This window comes from Astatotilapia calliptera, chromosome 9 (genome assembly GCF_964374335.1).
Source record: "Astatotilapia calliptera chromosome 9, fAstCal68.1, whole genome shotgun sequence".
NCBI classification, from domain to species: Eukaryota; Metazoa; Chordata; class Actinopteri; order Cichliformes; family Cichlidae; genus Astatotilapia; species Astatotilapia calliptera.
The window spans coordinates 10,269,346-10,289,919 of record NC_137430.1 but is presented as its reverse complement, the minus strand read 5'-3'; the positions used below and the strand labels follow the sequence as shown (position 1 = coordinate 10,289,919).

Here is a 20,574-nt window from a genome sequence, read left to right as displayed (position 1 = left end):
AAAAATTACATGGTCTAATATTTACATTTAGCATAACTGCAACATTATTTTTTCGTTTTTTTCTTTTTAAAGACTCGAAAGGACTTGAAATTCAAAATTTCAGACTTGTGACTTTACTCGGACTTTTACACCAGTGACTTGAGACTCGACTCTGACTTGCCTGACATTACTTGAGACTTGACTTGAGACTTGAGGATAAAGACTTGAGACTTACTTGAGACTTGCAAAACAATGACTTGGTCCCACCTCTGGCTTTATCAAGTTTTATTTTCAGCGCTGTGTATTTTTCCTGCACGTCTTCAAGCTTGCAGTCCGTTTGTTTCTGTTTAATTTCTTGTTGCTTTTGTTCTTGAAGCAACTCTTTATTTTTGTTCAGTGTTTTATCAAGCTTTACCTGAAGCGCTTTGTATTTTTCCTCCATGCCTTGGAGTTTGCACTGCTTCATGTCCTGTTGTTGTTTTTCTTGGAGGAGTTCTTAATTTTTTTTGCAGAGCTTCATTAAGCTTGATTTGCAAGCCTTTGTTGTGTTTCTCCATGTCCTGGAGCTTGAAATCCATTTCCTTCTGTTTTATCTCCTGTAGCCTTTTTTCTTGAAGAAACTCTTCATTTGTGTGCGGTCTTTCATCAAGCTTTACTTGCAGCTCCTGATTCTTTTTGTCCTTCAGCACTAGTTTTTCTAGTGCTTTATCAAGCTTTGCTTGGAGCTCAAAGTTTCTTCCCTGTCTAGGAGTTCCATTTCTTTCAACTTTTGAATATCTTCCTTTTCTAGAAGCTGGTTGAATGATTTGTCTACTTGATCAGGAAGTTGAATTTTGTCTTCCTGATCACAAAGAGGAGAGTTGGGCTTTACTGTTTTTTTCTGTTTTCTCTGAGACATGTTTGAATCTGTAAACTGTCACTCTGTTTATATCTGAATTAACTAATTTCAAGAAACTGTTGCAATTACCTGGACTGCCTCAGCCCAGGTGATGTAACATTAGCAGACAGAGGGTTTGATGTTGCAGAATCTTTGGAGCTGTGCCATGCTGAACTGAAGAGCCCAGCTTTCACCAAAAGGAAGAACTAACTGGGCCCTAGATTGCCCAATCAAATCTCTTAATGCCACCTGCCCTCTCCTACATTAACTGTGGGCTCACCTTGTAGAACAGAGTTGAGTGTGGAAGAAATGGCAAAAATATGGAGCTGAAAAGCTGAGAGAGAAAAAGAAATGATAAATAAATCAATGTGTCAAATTAACTGACATGTTAGCTGGTAGAGTGCCCACTGCATTATATATATATCATCTCTTTTTTATAATAAATAATCAAAAACTTTATTTAAACTAAGATTTTAAAAAATATGTGCAGTGATTGATGTGCTCTCAGACATGTGCTTCAATCCACACACAAATACAAAACAATCTGACCACACGTACAACTGTTTCACAAACTCTATAAAGCATTCACACTCCAATGGATGCATCAGAAAGCAGCTTGGGATTACAATCTTGTCCAAGGATATTTCGCCTGCAGACTGGAGCAGCCAGGGATCAAACCAGAAAACTTTCTGATCAAAAGCTGACTTGTGCTAAATGCTGAACGGCAGCCAACCCATTTTAGCCATTTAATGAATGTGCCATTTAATCTTGGCTGCAGCCAAGATTAAATGGCACATTCATTAATTACAGAGTTACGGATTGTTACATGGAACTCAAAAGAAATAATGAACCCATCTCGTGTCCTGTGTCTTCTATAGCTGTCTGTACTTTTACTTCCAAAGTTCATCAGCAAACATGTTTGCAGGCCTCTAATTATCAGGCTGTACTCAAGCGCTTGAATTCAACCTAAAAGCTGTGCTGTCATACAGAACCAAGTACCCTCCGCGGAAACTATAGCTAATGTCACAACTGGATCTGATGAGACAGCTATGATTTCTGGACTCGAAGTAAATAATCCTGAATCAATTTATACAACATCAGTTTGTTTGTTTTGCTTTCATAACAAATAGTTTGAGCCATATACAAATACAGAAGTGACAAATGGAAACATATTTACAATCCAAAGTCAGACTAACAGTTTTCAGTAGCACAGTCTTTTATTTACAGTCTGCTTCTCCTGGTGGTAAACCTCTATCACATGTTTGGATTAAAAATTAGGCCTATATAGCTGCTGGTTCCAGCTTAAGCAATATGTTAAAAATACTAAATTCTTCATTGATTTGAGCTGTGGGGTTTGCTATACACTGGCAGAAAATTGTAGAGTAAATGGTGAAAACGAACAAACCAAATAACAAGATCCTTGAATTCCATCTTTTTTATTAACAGAAACTCCAACAAATTTGTGCCCAATTGATGATGTTTGGGACATGAAAAGTCCAGTCCAGCAGGTGGCGGTAATGCGCCTTAAAGCTTTAACCGCCAAAACATACAAGAGCAGAAGAAGAAGAAGCCGAGTTCCCGCTTTATGGCGTTTTTCTCTCCGATTATTGTCAAGACTGATTTAAAGGTAAGCACCGAGCTAATATTAATCCGAGTCTAGTTAATCTTGAGTTTAGCTCCTGAATGAGGCTTTCTGTTGCTCTCCTCGGTGTCTCTTCTCAAGTTTTTGTGAACAAGTTGGAAAAAAAAAATCTGACTAAATTGACTCAAGCTGCTTTAAACTAATTTACAGAAAGATATCAGCAAAAGGTTGTGAAACACAGAGAAGAAAAGAATTTTATTAGAAGAAAGCTTTTAAATGAGCTCATTGTAATCAGAGTTTCTGTTGTTTTATTAGTCTGTTATTAAGGCTACTTAGCATCTCTGTGGCACCTGCACAGCTTATGAATGCAGCTTGCTAACTAAGCTAGCTAGCGCCACCCTTCTTCCATATAAGGTCACTTCCGGCTCCAAAAGACCCAACATGTTGGCGGTAAAAGTGCTATAATGAAATACATTTATGAGAAATGTAAAAATAAATGTGTTCCAGGCTAAAACACAGCTGCCTTTATCAGCGCAAAGTTGTGATGAGGCTTACTCAGATGATGGCTCAGATTTCTACACCCACTCGGATATACAGATGAAATCAAGACAAGTACATCAATACAAAAATTCACAGGATTGTTCAAAAAATAATAAATTGCATGAATATAGGAAATCTTCCTCTCAGTGACTGAGTTGTCTCATTGTGTCCTCATTTTTTATAAATCAAGGCCTGAGTAACCCAACCTTAAGTGTTCATTAAGGTTTTTGTCACATAGATAGAAAATAAACTCAGAGATTAAGCGGCTGTTATAAACAGAGTGATTAGTTTATGTAAAAAATGTAGTTTGTTGTTGTTCTGGTTTACGTGCTGAAAATGGTTTTATTTGTGTATGTTCAATGTGTTAGACTTGTACATAGTTAAATATATGATCAAATAATGTTGAATCCTGGATATGGATTTGTAAGCAATGAAATTTGAAATAAGGGGGTAGGAACAAGAAAACTTCATCCTACTCCTTTTCGAGCACACACATTCTGTAGACATAGATATTTACATGAAAACTTGATGATTTTTAAGTTTTGTTATTTTTATTTTTTTCTGTTGTTATTTCAATTATATTTGCATGTTTGAAATAAATTTTATCTATCTATCTATCTATCGATCTATCTATCTATCTATCTATCTATCTATCTATCTATCTATCTATCTATCTATCTATCTATCTATCTATCTATCTATCTATCATTTCTCACGGCACACGTATATTGTCGGGTTTTTTCTTGGCCAGGGCATATTTTAAAGAGGAATTGCTCTCCTGGTACTGGTGTGCCATACTGCTGAATTTGGTATCGGTGTTCAAACCTTTTGTGTTTGTTTCAAACAAGTTGTCCACCCAAGGAAGCTAAAATGTGTTCTGTGTGTTCTCAGATGAACATATGAGACACTTTGACTCTTCAGTGCAGTGTGGAGCTTAACAAAGTTCTGTTTTGTGTCCCAGCTGATCAGGAGGAGGAGAAGAGTCTGACGGAGCAGCAGAGGAAATTTCAGCTACTTGGACTCAGCTCAGCCACTGCAGAGAAAACAATGAGCTCAACACAGAAGGTGACAGATACTAGTGTTAAGAAATACTCCATTAAAAGCTGAAGTACTGATACAGTATGTATATTTTATGCTAAACTAAGTGAACCTTGTGCAATATTAATGTAATGTAGAAATAATGTATACAATGTATACAATGCCTACATCTTAGACGGTGACGTTGCCTCTAAACATCAAAATGAGCAGGAAGATGTTAAAGTGGGATTCAGCAGGATTCAACCCTAAAATCAGCTGTAGTGGCTCAGTGTGGGGAAAAGGGTCACAGCTCACAATCATTTCTATTGAGAGCTCCAGTAGATTTTTTTTAATGTACAGGCTGTGATCAGCTGACCTGCTGCTCTCTGTGAATTCATCCAGATGTCTGCAGATGTTTCACGAGTTGTCCTGGCTGATTTCCTTTCTCTACACTGACAGTACACTGTCTTTATATTAGACACTAAACTGTTGGTATGTGGGTGGAGCTCAGTGAATGAATGTCAGCATCATGAGCTTAAGTTTAAGTTAATCTCTGCTACACTTGATGTAATCTAACTCTGACATGAGCACCACAGTCACTGTGCACCAGTCACACACTGTTCTTTACTTAAATCCATCACATTACAGTAAACTTGCCTGCTTATCCTGCACTAACCTGCAGAGGATTTTACTGCAGTCTTTACATCACATTGTGAGACAAACTGCACACAAACAGTTTGTGTGTTTACTGATGTTTGTTGGGCTGATAGAATCGCTGCATTTGAAATTACCTGCCACGTAAAAAATATTACTCCATTTATTCTCGCTCGTCTTCTGTATTGCTAACTAGATGTTGAAATACCGCGACCGCAACTTATCAGCACCTGCAGTCGTTCAGGTTCTGGTGGTGTTTGGTGCCACACTCCACCTTCAGGTTTAAAACTAGTGTTAATGGAGGGAGTTTGAAGCTTCAGTTTGTTCAATGACTGCATTTCACTCACTGACTCTGTATCTCTGTCACTGCAGGACCAACATGGACCGAGAAGTCAGCACTCTCAGGAGGCCGACAAGGACGGTGCAGACAGGACGGATGGGGGGAAGGCGAGGGGGGAATGACACACAGGAAACGGTGTTGGTCAGACCCAAAGACAGGCGTGGGCAGTGAGGACTCTCACCTTCAGACTCACTGTCTAATCAGTCTGACAGTGAGTCTGAAGACAGAGCAACCCAACACACGTTACTATGTTCATCATCATCATCATTGTTTATTTATATAGCACTTTAAAAACACACAAGGCTGACCAAACTGCTGAACAATAGAAACATAATAGATACCATAAGAATAATAAATACGATACAATAATAAACATAGCGAAAAACAATAAAATACAAGTCAGTCAACCACTGAGTCAAAAGCCAGTGAATAAAAATGCTTTTTCAATCTGGATTTAAAAACCAGCACTGATGTCGATTGCCTAATGTGAAGAGGAAGATTATTCCAAAGCTTAGGAGCCACGATAGAGAACGCTCGGTCTCCTCTCAGTTTCAGCCGTGATTTGGGGACTGAGAGCAACAGCTGCTCAGCTGACCGGAGCGAACGAGTGGGGACATAGGGCTTCAGCAGGTGCCAGACCATTTAAAGATTTAAAAACCAATAAAAGAACTTGAAAATGAATCCTAAATTCAATTGGAAGCCAGTGCAGGGAGGCCAAGAGTGATGTTATCACTAAGCAGGACATTAAATCAAATTAATGAGACACCAAAACAAGAGCTGGAGCCCAAGACAGCCATGAAGTCACAGTGTACACAAATACACAAGAAACACAGAAACCAGCTGGGTGGATGTGGCTCGGGAACCTTCTGTTACCTTGAACGTCGGTGTTTTGAACGCTGGCTGCTCCAGTCTGCTTGTATTTGTCCAAGATTTCCCCTCATATCTTGGTTATGGTTATTTTTTCTTTTATTAAACTGATCACACTCCTGTTCATGAATAGAAAAAAACCCCATCAGTGTATTTTCACTTAAACAAGCAGCTGTTTTTTTTGCATTAAAGTTATATAAAAATGTAACAGTGCAAATTCCTCGCTGACAGTTTAACCAAAAGGCATTTCCAGTGGAAAGTAGCCGACATATCCTCAGCATAACCATGTATAATATCCACAAAACCTGAGAAGGTTGGAGAGAAGGTAGGTGAACTCTGCTGGGATCTGCGTTTAACAAAGTGTCTAAAGACGAAACAAAGAAATCTTTCTGTAAATGTTCAGATGCACAGACTGGACTGAAAAAGAGTGAAAAAGCAGCTAACGTCCAAAAATAAGAAAACTTTGAAAGAACTCCAAAAAAACCTGGAGAACTTTTGCTCAAAAAACAGTTTTGTTTTTTTTTTTTATTACAAGGCAATCTGACAAAATGTCATCAAATGAGACTCAAGACTTCTGCAGGTCTCTGCCATGACTCATTTTTTTTTCTTAACGGCAGAAACAATTGTTCCTTTTTTACTTTGTTTCTATTTTCTCTTCTTGTTTTTATCTGTTGAACAACAAACAACATTCATGCTGATTCACATAATATCCTGTCTCTACTCTCTGGGATTTCCTCGTAGCTCTTTGATGCAAAGAACATCCATCAAACGCTCCAGCTTGTGCTCAACATCATCGTGAACGGTGAAGGTACTCTGACGAGAAAATACTCAGTCGACCTTTTGGTTGATTTGTTAAAGAACCCCAAAATAGCTGATTACCTAACAAGGTATGCAGATAATTCACAGCTCTTTTCCTGAATAGCTGCTTTAAAACTCTGCTGAAAGCCTTTGTCCATTTCCAGGTATCCCCACTTCTCGGCATGTGTGTCTCAAGTGTTAGGACTGCTGCATTGGAAAGACCCAGACCCTGCAGCCAAGGTGAGAGACGACAAATATGATAACCCACACCAGCTGTGCTTAACTCTGTAAGTTCCCAGTATTCCCTGAAACCATCACGTGTGACACAGTTTACATCAGACGTGATGCAGCTGACGTCAACACTGACCTTCTTGTGGTAACAGAGACTTAAAAAAATAATAATAAAGCAACAAAGTGGGTCGCTCTTTGACAGTAAATTCCAGTGCGGTCCGCTCCAATCTCCTCAGGCTGACTCTCTTCTAGGCTCTCCTGACTGTTCCCTTTACATGCTGATGATGTGTCTTGTAAATCTGGATCCCTTTCCAGCAGGACGCTCCTCTTTTTCAGACAGTACCTGAGCTGCTCTCTCTCCTGACAGTCAGCTGTCCACCTCTGCATGGCCAGTCGAGCCAGCGCCGAAATTTGAGGCAGAGCTCGGAGCAGAGCGGGCAGCCAGGCTGAGCACGGAGCAGAGGTTGAAGGTCGCAAACTGACATCCACGTCTTCCAGAGAGCCCAGACCTCCTGCTGCAAACAGACTGCACCAACCGTTGTCTCCCACCAAGCTGTTGTAGGACAGATCCAGTGCACGGAGTGAGGAGAGACAGCCCCGTCTGCACACGGCAGCTGCACAGAGGAAGAGGACCCATTGATAACTGATCACTTTATGCCTGTTCACTTTACTGTTTTGTTCACAATGTTTCTGATGGAGACAAAAATAACACCGAATAGTTTCATTGTTTTGTTTTATACGACAGCTACAGATGCTGGCAGCATGAAATAAATGAAAGAAATATCAATTTCCTTCAGGCTTTACTTGTCTTAATATACATTTATGCAGCCTAATGATCCACTACAGACCAAAAAAGAAAAAGTATAATGTCATTGTGTGTTAGTTACCCAGATGTTGCATGTCATCAGTGGTGAGCTCGCAGCTGCAAAGACGGAGCTCGCTGACGACTGATGGCTGCAGAGCATCCAGCAGGAGCGCCAAGTGACCGCCAACCACTTTACACCAGGAAATATCCACCGTGCGCAGATAGGACACCGCCAGGGCTGATGCATAAACACAAAGTTTTCACCATTTCAGGCTAGAGGGTGGAAGAGGTATTCAGGGAGAATGACTTGAAGGAAAACTTCTATAAATAAACAAGTGTGTGTGTGTGTGTGTGTGTGTGTGTGTGTTACCCAGAGCAGTGAAGGACTCGTTGCTCATGTAGCAGCTGTTGAATGGCAGCCTCCTCATTTGTGTCGCAGGGAGGGCGGAGACCAGCAGGTGGACCACACCTCCCACTTCCTTATTGGATGACACATCAAGCTCGGTCAGTGCAGTGAGAGAGGGCAGCACCTGGACTGAAAAACAACGAGTCACATGACTGCTGCAGCGAGCATGCGATTAGTGTCCGGCGTGTGAGATTGGTAGCAACTGACTCAGAGCCTCTAGATCATCTCGCGTGAGGCAACACAGGTGGAGGTCGAGTCTCTCCAGGTGTGTGACGTGAGCCAGGTGAAAGGTGAGGCGGCTCAGTCCACCAGCTAGAAGCAGCTTTACAGTATATTAATCAGAACAATGCTGCTCTCTAATGTATCTTGGTAAAGCGCAGAAAAATCTAATGTTTTATATGATACAGTGTGATTTCAGTAACATATCATAATGGAGGCTTCAGCAAGTACTTACGAAGGAAATCTTTCCTCTGCTCTTCAGTTAGTTCATCAAATACCTCCCAAAACATCTGTATGGTGGGGTGGCGGTCATGATATCTCCAACCATAACTTGTGTTCTGAAAACAGTGAAAATGACTGTTATAATCATAGAGTTTGTAAGGTCAGGCATACACTATGTTGCCAAAAGTATTCCCTAACCCATCCAAATCATTCAATTAATGTGTTCCAATCACTTCCATGGACACAGGTGTATTAAATCAAGCACCTAGGCATGCAGACTACTTCTACAAACATGTGTGAAAGGACGAGTCGCTCTCAGGAACTGAATGAATTCCAGCATGGTAATGTGATAGGATGCACCAGTGCAACAAGTCCAGTCATGAAATTTCCTCGCTATTAAATATTCCATAGTCAGCTGTTAGTGATATTATAACAAAGTGGAAGTAATTGGAAATGACAGCGAGTCAGCTGATGCTAAGGCTCATAGTGCACTTAAGTCACCAATATCTGCAGTCTGCTGTTGTTACAGATGTCCAAACTTCATTGGTTTCCATGGCTGAGCAGCTGCATCCCAGCCTTACACTGACAAACACAATGCAAAGCGTCAGATGGAGTGATTTAAGCATCTCAACACTGGACTCTAAAGCAGTGGAGATGTGTTTACTGGAGTGACGAATCACACTTCTCTGACTGGCAATCCAATAAATTTATCTCGCTGTCATGTGTTATTTTGCCGGGTTGTTTCCTCCCGTTGCCATGTAAACACAAAATAGTGTATATATATGAATATTTTCAAAAAATGCTCTGTGAGTTCCACATCATAACAGTTATTTACTGAGCAGCTCAGTTAGAACTTGCCACTCACACACTGAGCAGCACTCACTAACTTTCTATTTCTAAACAATTTGTTCACTTTTTATCTCAGGCATGTCTGAAAAGACATCAGATAACTTTTTCCATCGCTTTGAAGATTTGATTCAGAGAAAGCGCACAGGTGGAGATGTAAGTAACTAAACATACTCATTCTTGACTTCTCTGCTGATCAAATGTAAATGTTTCTGAGAGATGTGTTATATTTTGCTGCTTTGCACAGTGTAATTTTTGTGTAAGTCACTGTAGACAGAGCAACTGTCAGCGCTTCACCACAGAGTCCAGGATCCTGGACTTTCACAAAGCTCAGAGCAGTAAGACAAATGTGTTCTTTCAACAGGCAGACACATTGCATATCGCACAGAGACCCAGAGATTATGCTGTGCAACTCCCACCTTTACCTGAGCAATGCGCAGGCTCTCCACAGAGAGTCCAGAGAAGCTGGAACTGTTTGGATGACCCCTTTTGGAATCAGGAGGACCCTGAAAGAAGTCTGAGTAGCCTCAGCTCTGCAGACACACACACACCAAGTGATCTGAGGGCCATTCCTTTCATTGTTAGTCCTGTTGAGATGACACCGCTCACTCCAGTTCCTCCACCTCCACGAGCAGCTTGTCCATCGCAATTGCGGTTCAAAGGTGATGCTTTTCTTTAGTGGTTACACCTGCTGTTAATCAGTTAGTTTAGATTTTAAAATTTGACACTGTAGATTATCTATTTTAATGCTAAATTACACATTCTTGCTGTCCATTCATTTTATATGCTTTTTTGAAGAAAAAAAAATCAGGAAGAAAAATGTTTATTGTTGTTTTTGTAAGATGTCAATTTGTAGTTATTTAGTTATTTTTTGTCTAAACAGACACGAAGTTCATTCGTGGAATAAGAGTCTTGACAGCAAAAGACAAATTTGGGCCTATTTTGACTCCAAAACCTCCAACAGTTCCCATACCGCAAAAACGAGGACCTCGGCCTGGGACGCTGCTGCCCCGTGCAAAAGTCGTCCCTATAGACAGTAAGTGGTTTTCCTCAGTAACTGTAGAAGATGCTGAATAATCAAACTTTAAATTAAGAGATTTTTTAAAAAGATTTTAATGAACAATTAATCACTGCATCATGCTTCGAATTAGAAGAAATGACAGTTTCTTTTTACTAACCTCGTTGATTATCAGACAAGAAAGCAGACAGTCAGTGCAGTCAGAATAATCCAAGAGAGAGCAGGGTCAAACTCCCGCCTGTAGCTACACCTGTAGAGAGCCTGTCCCACAGCTTTAGTCTGCTGTCTTCATTAGAACTTTAAAATGAATACTAGATCTACTTCTACTGAATGGAGAAAAGGTTCCTGAGAAGAGATTTAATTTTCAGTATCTAAGAAATTTGAGGCGTTTCTGAAGGTACTGTACCATGTTAGAGCATCTTAACATAGAGTCCTTGAATACTAGGCAGTTGTAGAGGATGAGTTACTCTACTTTAAATGACTCCCACCCCTTATTGGAGGATTTCAGCTTCTTCCTGTGGGACAGAGGTTTGCAGACCCTAAATGCAGGCGAAGCTTGAAGAAACAGCTTTGTCCAAGCTGCTATTTTGTTGTCGTTGTAACAAATGACACATGTTTTTTTTCTATATTTTTTAAAAACTGTATTTATTTATTTACTGTACTTATTTCTCTATTTATGACAGTGCTTTTATCTCCTTTTTGCTGTTTTATATGAATTTATCAGTATAGTGTTGTCTAGTTTTAGAAGCTGTGATTAGGACGTCTATTTAAATTTGTTGATTAAAGATCATAATTAGAGATCATAACCTGCCTTTGATTTAGACATGTCTGATATTTTTGTAAACACAAAATAGTGTATATATATGAATATTTTCAAAAAATGCTCTGTGAGTTCCACATCATAACAGTTATTTACTGAGCAGCTCAGTTAGAACTTGCCACTCACACACTGAGCAGCACTCACTAACTTTCTATTTCTAAACAATTTGTTCACTTTTTATCTCAGGCATGTCTGAAAAGACATCAGATAACTTTTTCCATCGCTTTGAAGATTTGATTCAGAGAAAGCGCACAGGTGGAGATGTAAGTAACTAAACATACTCATTCTTGACTTCTCTGCTGATCAAATGTAAATGTTTCTGAGAGATGTGTTATATTTTGCTGCTTTGCACAGTGTAATTTTTGTGTAAGTCACTGTAGACAGAGCAACTGTCAGCGCTTCACCACAGAGTCCAGGATCCTGGACTTTCACAAAGCTCAGAGCAGTAAGACAAATGTGTTCTTTCAACAGGCAGACACATTGCATATCGCACAGAGACCCAGAGATTATGCTGTGCAACTCCCACCTTTACCTGAGCAATGCGCAGGCTCTCCAGAGATAGTCCAGGGAAGCTGGAACTGTTTGGATGACCCCTTTTGGAATCAGGAGGACCCTGAAAGAAGTCTGAGTAGCCTCAGCTCTGCAGACACACACACACCAAGTGATCTGAGGGCCATTCCTTTCATTGTTAGTCCTGTTGAGATGACACCGCTCACTCCAGTTCCTCCACCTCCTCGAGCAGCTTGTCCATCGCAATTGCCTGTTTTCTCTGCTAAACATTCAGGAGCAGGTCGGTTCAAAGGTGATGCTTTTCTTTAGTGGTTACACCTGCTGTTAATCAGTTAGTTTAGATTTTAAAATTTGACACTGTAGATTATCTATTTTAATGCTAAATTACACATTCTTGCTGTCCATTCATTTTATATGCTTTTTTGAAGAAAAAAAAAATCAGGAAGAAAAATGTTTATTGTTGTTTTTGTAAGATGTCAATTTGTAGTTATTTAGTTATTTTTTTGTCTAAACAGACACGAAGGTCATTCGTGGAATAAGAGTCTTGACAGCAAAAGACAAATTTGGGCCTATTTTGGAAAAACTGCAGCATTTCCAGGATGGGATTGTAACCTCACCTGGACACACAGTACCAACCAAAACATTTACTGCAGTAAAGCCTTTGACTCCAAAACCTCCAACAGTTCCCATACCGCAAAAACGAGGACCTCGGCCTGGGACGCTGCTGCGCCGTGCAAAAGTCGTCCCTATAGACGGTAAGTGGTTTTCCTCAGTAACTGTAGAAGATGCTGAATAATCAAACTTTAAATTAAGAGATTTTTTAAAAAGATTTTAATGAACAATTAATCACTGCATCATGCTTCGAATTAGAAGAAATGACAGTTTCTTTTTACTAACCTCGTTGATTATCAGACAAGAAAGCAGACAGTCAGTGCAGTCAGAATAATCCAAGAGAGAGCAGGGTCAAACTCCCGCCTGTAGCTACACCTGTAGAGAGCCTGTCCCACAGCTTTAGTCTGCTGTCTTCAGACGACTGGTAAGAAACGTAGTAAGGAGACATTAAATACTGCACAGAAACAGTGCTGCATAATGTGGCTGTGTTATTTGTGGTGTTCCTGAAGTCGTGTTCAATGTTGTGTTGTGTAAATACAGGATTAAGAAAAGACACGCCTTGCAAACTATTCAGTCTCTGGCAAAGCACCACTCGGACATCCTGAAGACTAAACTACATGAAGTGTGTCTGGTCCTCATTGAGGAGGTATTGCACACTTTATGTTTCTTATATGCGTTTCATGCAGCTAGTTTCCCTTCAAGTGCATACTACAGCCTCAACTGATGATTTTCACTCACATTTTAGGTGAAAAACCAACGCTCAGCAATAGCCTTTGAGGCCATACATGCCATCAATGAGCTCTACATTCAGCTCCAGAGAACAATGGACCCAGAAGTTGAAACAACAGGCCGAGCTCTATTGCTGAAGCTTGCAATGACCAACAACAACTTTCTACATCAGGAGGTCAATCTGGCGCTTGATGCCATGGTGGAAAATTGCAGCCATGGACGGATTCTGAGCGCTCTGTTTAACACAGGACTGACGTAAGAGGAGAGAAGAAGCTGTAGTGATTTTATTAGAAGACATGAAAGAGAGATCATGTTCACTGAGTTGTGTGTCTAATATTGTCCTTGCTCAGCCATCGCTGTGTTGCAGTGAGGAATAGCACGGCTCAACACCTGCACCAGCTGGCTGACAAACTTGGAGCAGCCGTCACCCTGAAAACAGGAACCTTCACTGAAAGATTTCTAATTGCTGCCTCTAGAATGGCAGGGGATGCTGCACCTGAAGCCAGGTGGGTACTTTTAAATGGGTTTGAAGTGCATCAATGTTTTATTTTCTGTGAGTTTACACAATTAATGAAAATTAATGACAACTGTAATCTTCCACAGGTACCATGGGCGAACAATCATTGAGAAACTGACCCTTCACAAGGACTTTATGAATTTGTGGGTGAAGATTGTCCCTGAAAAAGACAGGCGTCCTGTGGAGAAGAGCCTGAAAAAGACAGGCGTCCTGTGGAGAAGAGCCTGAAAAAGACAGGCGTCCTGTGGAGAAGAGCCTGAAAAAGACAGGCGTCCTGTGGAGAAGAGCCTGAAAAAGACAGGCGTCCTGCGAAGAAGAAAGAGCTTAGGGAGTTCCTGTGTGTCCAGTTGACGGACAAGGGGACGCACAGGTGGAGATGTAAGTAACTAAACATACTCATTCTTGACTTCTCTGCTGATCAAATGTAAATGTTTCTGAGAGATGTGTTATATTTTGCTGCTTTGCACAGTGTAATTTTTGTGTAAGTCACTGTAGACAGAGCAACTGTCAGCGCTTCACCACAGAGTCCAGGATCCTGGACTTTCACAAAGCTCAGAGCAGTAAGACAAATGTGTTCTTTCAACAGGCAGACACATTGCATATCGCACAGAGACCCAGAGATTATGCTGTGCAACTCCCACCTTTACCTGAGCAATGCGCAGGCTCTCCAGAGATAGTCCAGGGAAGCTGGAACTGTTTGGATGACCCCTTTTGGAATCAGGAGGACCCTGAAAGAAGTCTGAGTAGCCTCAGCTCTGCAGACACACACACACCAAGTGATCTGAGGGCCATTCCTTTCATTGTTAGTCCTGTTGAGATGACACCGCTCACTCCAGTTCCTCCACCTCCTCGAGCAGCTTGTCCATCGCAATTGCCTGTTTTCTCTGCTAAACATTCAGGAGCAGGTCGGTTCAAAGGTGATGCTTTTCTTTAGTGGTTACACCTGCTGTTAATCAGTTAGTTTAGATTTTAAAATTTGACACTGTAGATTATCTATTTTAATGCTAAATTACACATTCTTGCTGTCCATTCATTTTATATGCTTTTTTGAAGAAAAAAAAAATCAGGAAGAAAAATGTTTATTGTTGTTTTTGTAAGATGTCAATTTGTAGTTATTTAGTTATTTTTTTGTCTAAACAGACACGAAGGTCATTCGTGGAATAAGAGTCTTGACAGCAAAAGACAAATTTGGGCCTATTTTGGAAAAACTGCAGCATTTCCAGGATGGGATTGTAACCTCACCTGGACACACAGTACCAACCAAAACATTTACTGCAGTAAAGCCTTTGACTCCAAAACCTCCAACAGTTCCCATACCGCAAAAACGAGGACCTCGGCCTGGGACGCTGCTGCCCCGTGCAAAAGTCGTCCCTATAGACAGTAAGTGGTTTTCCTCAGTAACTGTAGAAGATGCTGAATAATCAAACTTTAAATTAAGAGATTTTTTAAAAAGATTTTAATGAACAATTAATCACTGCATCATGCTTCGAATTAGAAGAAATGACAGTTTCTTTTTACTAACCTCGTTGATTATCAGACAAGAAAGCAGACAGTCAGTGCAGTCAGAATAATCCAAGAGAGAGCAGGGTCAAACTCCCGCCTGTAGCTACACCTGTAGAGAGCCTGTCCCACAGCTTTAGTCTGCTGTCTTCAGACGACTGGTAAGAAACGTAGTAAGGAGACATTAAATACTGCACAGAAACAGTGCTGCATAATGTGGCTGTGTTATTTGTGGTGTTCCTGAAGTCGTGTTCAATGTTGTGTTGTGTAAATACAGGATTAAGAAAAGACAGTAGAAAACTATTCAGTCTCTGGCAAAGCACCACTCGGACATCCTGAAGACTAAACTACATGAAGTGTGTCTGGTCCTCATTGAGGAGGTATTGCACACTTTATGTTTCTTATATGCGTTTCATGCAGCTAGTTTCCCTTCAAGTGCATACTACAGCCTCAACTGATGATTTTCACTCACATTTTAGGTGAAAAACCAACGCTCAGCAATAGCCTTTGAGGCCATACATGCCATCAATGAGCTCTACATTCAGCTCCAGAGAACAATGGACCCAGAAGTTGAAACAACAGGCCGAGCTCTATTGCTGAAGCTTGCAATGACCAACAACAACTTTCTACATCAGGAGGTCAATCTGGCGCTTGATGCCATGGTGGAAAATTGCAGCCATGGACGGATTCTGAGCGCTCTGTTTAACACAGGACTGACGTAAGAGGAGAGAAGAAGCTGTAGTGATTTTATTAGAAGACATGAAAGAGAGATCATGTTCACTGAGTTGTGTGTCTAATATTGTCCTTGCTCAGCCATCGCTGTGTTGCAGTGAGGAATAGCACGGCTCAACACCTGCACCAGCTGGCTGACAAACTTGGAGCAGCCGTCACCCTGAAAACAGGAACCTTCACTGAAAGATTTCTAATTGCTGCCTCTAGAATGGCAGGGGATGCTGCACCTGAAGCCAGGTGGGTACTTTTAAATGGGTTTGAAGTGCATTAATGTTTTATTTTCTGTGAGTTTACACAATTAATGAAAATTAATGACAACTGTAATCTTCCACAGGTACCATGGGCGAACAATCATTGAGAAACTGACCCTTCACAAGGACTTTATGAATTTGTGGGTGAAGATTGTCCCTGAAAAAGACAGGCGTCCTGTGGAGAAGAGCCTGAAAAAGACAGGCGTCCTGTGGAGCGCCTGAAATTCAAAAGACATCTGTCCAAAAGTAAGAAAACGTCACACTTCAAGACTGACTGATGGCTTGGACCACTGGAACTATCATCTTCATGTTTTTTCTCTTTCCTTTCTTTCCAGACTGCCGGGATTTCTTGGACGCGTGTTTAACCAAAGTCCCGGAGACGCGGCCGACGCTGGAGGAGCTACAGCATCACACTTGGCTGAGATAAGCCTATCACACACACACACAAACACACACAATTCAGACGTTATCATTTATGTGTGATGTATGAATTACCTTTCTTTTTTTCAGGAAATAATTTTTTTTAATTGGCCCACTTTAAATTTCAGTGTTTTGGAATTCCTGTAACCCCCCCCAGCCATCCCAGGAAAGGGGATCTCTCTTTGAATGGGCTTTCCCGAGGTTTCTTCCCGTCAGTCTGGCCCCCCCAGGGGAGTTTTTCCTCGTCTTCATAGAGAGCTTGGGCTGGCTCAGGAGCTCCATCAAAACTGTCTTTATTTAATTACTCTAATGTAATCATATACTTTAAAGTAATCAAATAAAAGACAGTAAAAATCTGAAGACTTGAAGTAAACTTCCATTAAAATAAAACTTGTTTAATTCATCTTTGCTGAGGATACTGTGTTATTACTATTTCAAGGATTATGTCAGAACACCGGATACTGGTACCCATCCCTACCCATCACTAGGGAACAGAACAAACCAGACATCAATTACAACAAAAATGACACTGACCCAGCCAGCATGACTCGTCTGCCTTAAGAAATGTTTAGCAATATTACAAATTGGGTGATATGCCTTAAAGTAGCTTCTCATGTGTTCAGCATTGACCTGTATGCATTTTCCCCTTCTCAACCTCATACCAGTGATACTGAGTGGGGTGAGGGAGGAGTAGCTGTCTCTCATTTTTATAGATCCCATACTGGCCCATCAGGCCATTGATGGCAGAACTAGCTTTTCTGTTCCACTACTGGCCATGACCATTGCCTTTGAACATTGACTTGGCGTGATTTTTTTCTTCCACATCCCAAATGGTCAGCACTCTGGGCGTGGCACACGAGTGGCTGATTTAAAATGAAGCAGGTCTCTCTCTGAGAGTCATTGTGAACATTCAGAATGCTAGATCACTTTCTACATGCTCATTTTATGAAGTATTTGAGAGATTCCTTATCTATACTCTGTTTAGGGATGGGTATCGTTTAGGTTTTATCCGATACCGGTACTTTTGAAACTGTGCGGGTGCTTAAATGGTGCTCTAACCGTTGCTTCCTTCTCTCACCCCAACCGGTCGCAGCAGATGGCCCCGCCCCTCCCTGAGCCTGGTTCTGCTGGAGGTTTCTTCCTGTTAAACAGGAGTTTTTCCTTCCCACTGTTGCCAAAGTGCTGCTCATAGGGGGTCATATGATTGTTGGGTTTTTCTCTGTATCTATGAAGCGCCTTGAGGCGACTTTTGTTGTGATTTGGTGCTATATAAATAAAATTGAATTGAATTGAATTGAATTGCTTAAAGAATGGAGAACACAAACTTTGTCCAAAAACCTCTTATGTTTTTATTTTTAGCAGTCTCTTTTTTCTGCAAAATGATAACCAAGTTAGCCTTTTCTTTTGATACAACATACCTACTTTGTTTGGAACCGGTGAATAATGGAAAACATGTTTAGCTGTTTGTTTTTTTTGTAAAAAGATAACGGTGTTAGCTTTTTCTGCAGCTACAGGGCATGTATGGTATCACTCTATCAAACAAGAAGACAGTCGCATGTAACTACGACGGTGTTTGCTAGTTCACCTTACATGCATTAATGTAATAACGTGGTTAGCCTACTCAACGTAAATTACACACGAACAACATTAAGCTCCTCACGCAGAGAAGAACGGTTGCTGCTGCATCATCATCCGTCTGCTACACTGGCAGGGCTAGGGGCCAGGACTCTCCTCTTCGGGTTTTTGGGGGATGTTGCTAACTCCAGGTCCAATAACAGGCAACCCACCCGCAGCAGATGTGCTCGGTGTGAAGTCTCGCAGCAAGCTATCAAATACTGCGCATTTCTCTGCTTTTAAAAAAACGCTATTGCGTTGCCAGGTCTTTCATTGGATTCGAGGTGTTACTTCCTTTGCACAGTATCACAGTATCACCTTAAAGCACTTGTTGCTGCTGAGTTTGCATATTTTGCTGTGAAGTACAGCCAGACTTTTGACCGCTTTGCCTTGGACATTTAATCTGTAGCTCTGCTCTCAAAGAACATACGTACCTGGACCCGCCTACTATCCTCGGAAACGTAAAATGATTGGCTAGAATCCAAAGTGTATGACATCTCAAGAAAAAAAAAAGCCACCCGTATCCGGTATACCCGCACCCAATGTTCCCTCTAATTTTTCATGTGTCTGAGCGAACACAGAAACTCCCTGAGCGATCCCTTGGACCACTGTGAGCAACAGCAGACGTGTGCACTGTGGTGACGCCAGCATTGAATCCATGCAAGTTACATGGTTTATTAAAATAATAAAATTACAGCATTTACATTTATGTTAGACTACTTTTAATTAACTATTTTAGCCCACTTACAATGAAAATTTAAAAAAACAAAACAAAAAAATCTTGTTCATGACCTGTGTAGCATGTTAACACTATTGGAAGTAAAAATAACTTGAACTCCAATTTTGAAAACACAAGTTTCTTTTGTTTTTTTTTCATAAAGCTCTGACTTGTATTATGAGTCTGTGGTCTGGGAGAGAGTCTGTAACTCTGTCTGCAAAATACAGTAAATAATGACCAATGTTGGGTAATTAATTATATAGTTACTTCTTCAAAAAAGTAACTGAGTTATGCAAACAACAAAGTTTTTTGCAGCTGTTTACCTAAAAATGCAGCCAAGGCGTTTTTTTAAATAAACATTTTAAATTATTTAGAGAACAATCATCAAATTGCATCAAATCTGATGCCACACAAATTATTTGTGCCACTCCAAAAATAATTTCTGTCAACTATGAGATGAAGGAGAACAACAGCCTGATACCTGCAGGCCTGACAGCAGCAGATGTGTCACTGCTGTAACACCTGTAACACTCAGCAGTCGCCTCATTGTTCTGACACACACTAAACGTCGCCACGCCGCTTTGCTCGCTAAAACACCGGTGTCGGCACATAAGGACGCTGTCAGAGCCTGTCAACGACATTGATTAGCTGCGTATATACGAATGTGAATCGCATTACTGGCTGGATCCCATACGGGAGCAGCCAGTCACTGACTAACACTGCAAAACAGACTTGTTAAAGTATTGATTTTAATTTCAATTCAGGTTAGATTTTTTTTTTTGTGCGCAACGCAGATTTTCTGTGCGCAGAGACCGTGCCAGCAGTGCGCAATTGTGCACACACACAGCTTCGAGGGAACATTGCCGGTACCCATTCCTAACTCTGTTCCACATGTGTTATGTTTCCTTCAGGATTAGCTAAATAAGAGAGGATTATTTTCCATTTATTAAACTGCATTTAGCTACTCTTTCGTATCACATTTACTTTGGGAATGCACCAATTGGTCCACATCCTGTTTATGCAGGGCCCACTTTTAAACGGTAAATTGCTGAAAATGTAGCCATATATAGCGCTTTTCTGTGTCTTGCACTCCTTTGCATAGATTGAAGCATCTGTGTGTTCCTGTTTTGTTGAGTGTATCTGTCTGTGTGGCTGTTGAAGGCTACTGAGAGTGTGACCTTCACAGTTCACCAGAGGACCATCTATTACATTTGTTAGGTTATGCGTTTTTGATATTATTGCATCCTCACTGGCACACTCAGTCCTTAGTGTGGGCTTACCCTGCTCCATACCTTGTTAAGGATAAAGAACTTACAACCTGGAAGTAGATTATATCTCCCATAGTGAGATACAGAGAATGGTTGCTTACCAGGGTAACTCTGGTTTTCTGAAACCCAGGTGATGTTTGGTTTTCACCTCCAAACAATCGCAGTCAGAGATCAGGTGAAAGAGGAAAGAGCAGAGAGCGTCAAAATAAAAGGGAAATTATGGGAGCAAACACCAGAGTTTAACAATTGTTCATCACTAAATACAGTACAGATATTTTAATAAGGAGAGGTTATTTGAAAGAATGAAATTGATTTACTGATGAACAGAATTTAAACAGGTGATTTGCCGTTAGACTCAGATGGCCTATCTCAGCGGAACAGAACCCCGTCTGTGAAAAGGATTAGAGCAGGAGCCCCGAGAGCCTGGAAGCTGGTGGTGGAATGGTTGAATGGAGCATGAGTGATGAGATGAGGCGTGTACA

At 40.9% G+C, this 20,574-nt stretch overlaps 3 protein-coding genes across 9 annotated transcripts; 2 read left to right on the top strand and 1 right to left on the bottom strand.

The window, feature by feature from the left end:
* The first annotated feature begins 1,679 nt into the window (after nt 1–1,679).
* Nucleotides 1,680–7,677, top strand: LOC113007460 (protein CIP2A-like). The gene is made up of 6 exons (XM_080306379.1): nt 1,680–2,483; nt 3,940–4,043; nt 5,022–5,200; nt 6,598–6,743; nt 6,819–6,894; nt 7,253–7,677. Exons 3-6 carry the CDS (start codon nt 5,108–5,110, stop codon nt 7,298–7,300), a joined length of 363 nt encoding a protein of 120 aa, XP_080162505.1. The 5' UTR covers nt 1,680–2,483; nt 3,940–4,043; nt 5,022–5,107; the 3' UTR covers nt 7,301–7,677.
* Nucleotides 5,245–9,215, bottom strand: LOC113007465 (leucine-rich repeat-containing protein 31-like). 4 transcript variants are annotated; one of them, XR_013911420.1, is made up of 5 exons: nt 8,551–8,975; nt 8,061–8,225; nt 7,773–7,928; nt 6,736–7,499; nt 5,245–5,975 (listed from the first exon to the last, which is right to left on the bottom strand). XR_013911420.1 is itself a non-coding variant. In XM_080306368.1 (5 exons), exons 2-5 carry the CDS (start codon nt 8,603–8,605, stop codon nt 7,042–7,044), a joined length of 834 nt encoding a protein of 277 aa, XP_080162494.1. In that variant the 5' UTR covers nt 8,606–8,653; nt 9,039–9,215; the 3' UTR covers nt 5,245–7,041. The 4 variants fall into 4 exon arrangements, 2 of the variants coding, with proteins under 2 accessions (XP_080162494.1, XP_080162495.1); XM_080306368.1 differs by adding an exon at nt 9,039–9,215 and having other exon boundaries at nt 5,245–7,499; nt 8,551–8,653; XM_080306369.1 differs by having other exon boundaries at nt 5,245–6,883; nt 7,022–7,499; nt 8,551–8,979.
* On the top strand, nt 8,219–16,895 carry LOC113016631 (uncharacterized). 4 transcript variants are annotated; one of them, XM_080306351.1, is made up of 20 exons: nt 8,219–8,386; nt 9,463–9,539; nt 9,748–10,045; nt 10,267–10,419; nt 11,408–11,484; nt 11,693–12,023; nt 12,247–12,486; nt 12,644–12,767; nt 12,884–12,989; nt 13,089–13,327; nt 13,423–13,578; nt 13,676–13,967; nt 14,176–14,506; nt 14,730–14,969; nt 15,127–15,250; nt 15,367–15,469; nt 15,569–15,807; nt 15,903–16,058; nt 16,156–16,318; nt 16,408–16,895. In XM_080306351.1, exons 2-12 carry the CDS (start codon nt 9,465–9,467, stop codon nt 13,815–13,817), a joined length of 1,941 nt encoding a protein of 646 aa, XP_080162477.1. In that variant the 5' UTR covers nt 8,219–8,386; nt 9,463–9,464; the 3' UTR covers nt 13,818–13,967; nt 14,176–14,506; nt 14,730–14,969; nt 15,127–15,250; nt 15,367–15,469; nt 15,569–15,807; nt 15,903–16,058; nt 16,156–16,318; nt 16,408–16,895. The 4 variants fall into 4 exon arrangements, with proteins under 4 accessions (XP_080162477.1, XP_080162479.1, XP_080162478.1 ...); XM_080306353.1 differs by lacking the exon at nt 8,219–8,386 and having other exon boundaries at nt 9,356–9,539; nt 11,693–12,011; XM_080306352.1 differs by lacking the exon at nt 8,219–8,386 and having other exon boundaries at nt 9,359–9,539; nt 14,176–14,494.
* Nucleotides 16,896–20,574: the final 3,679 nt, after the last annotated feature.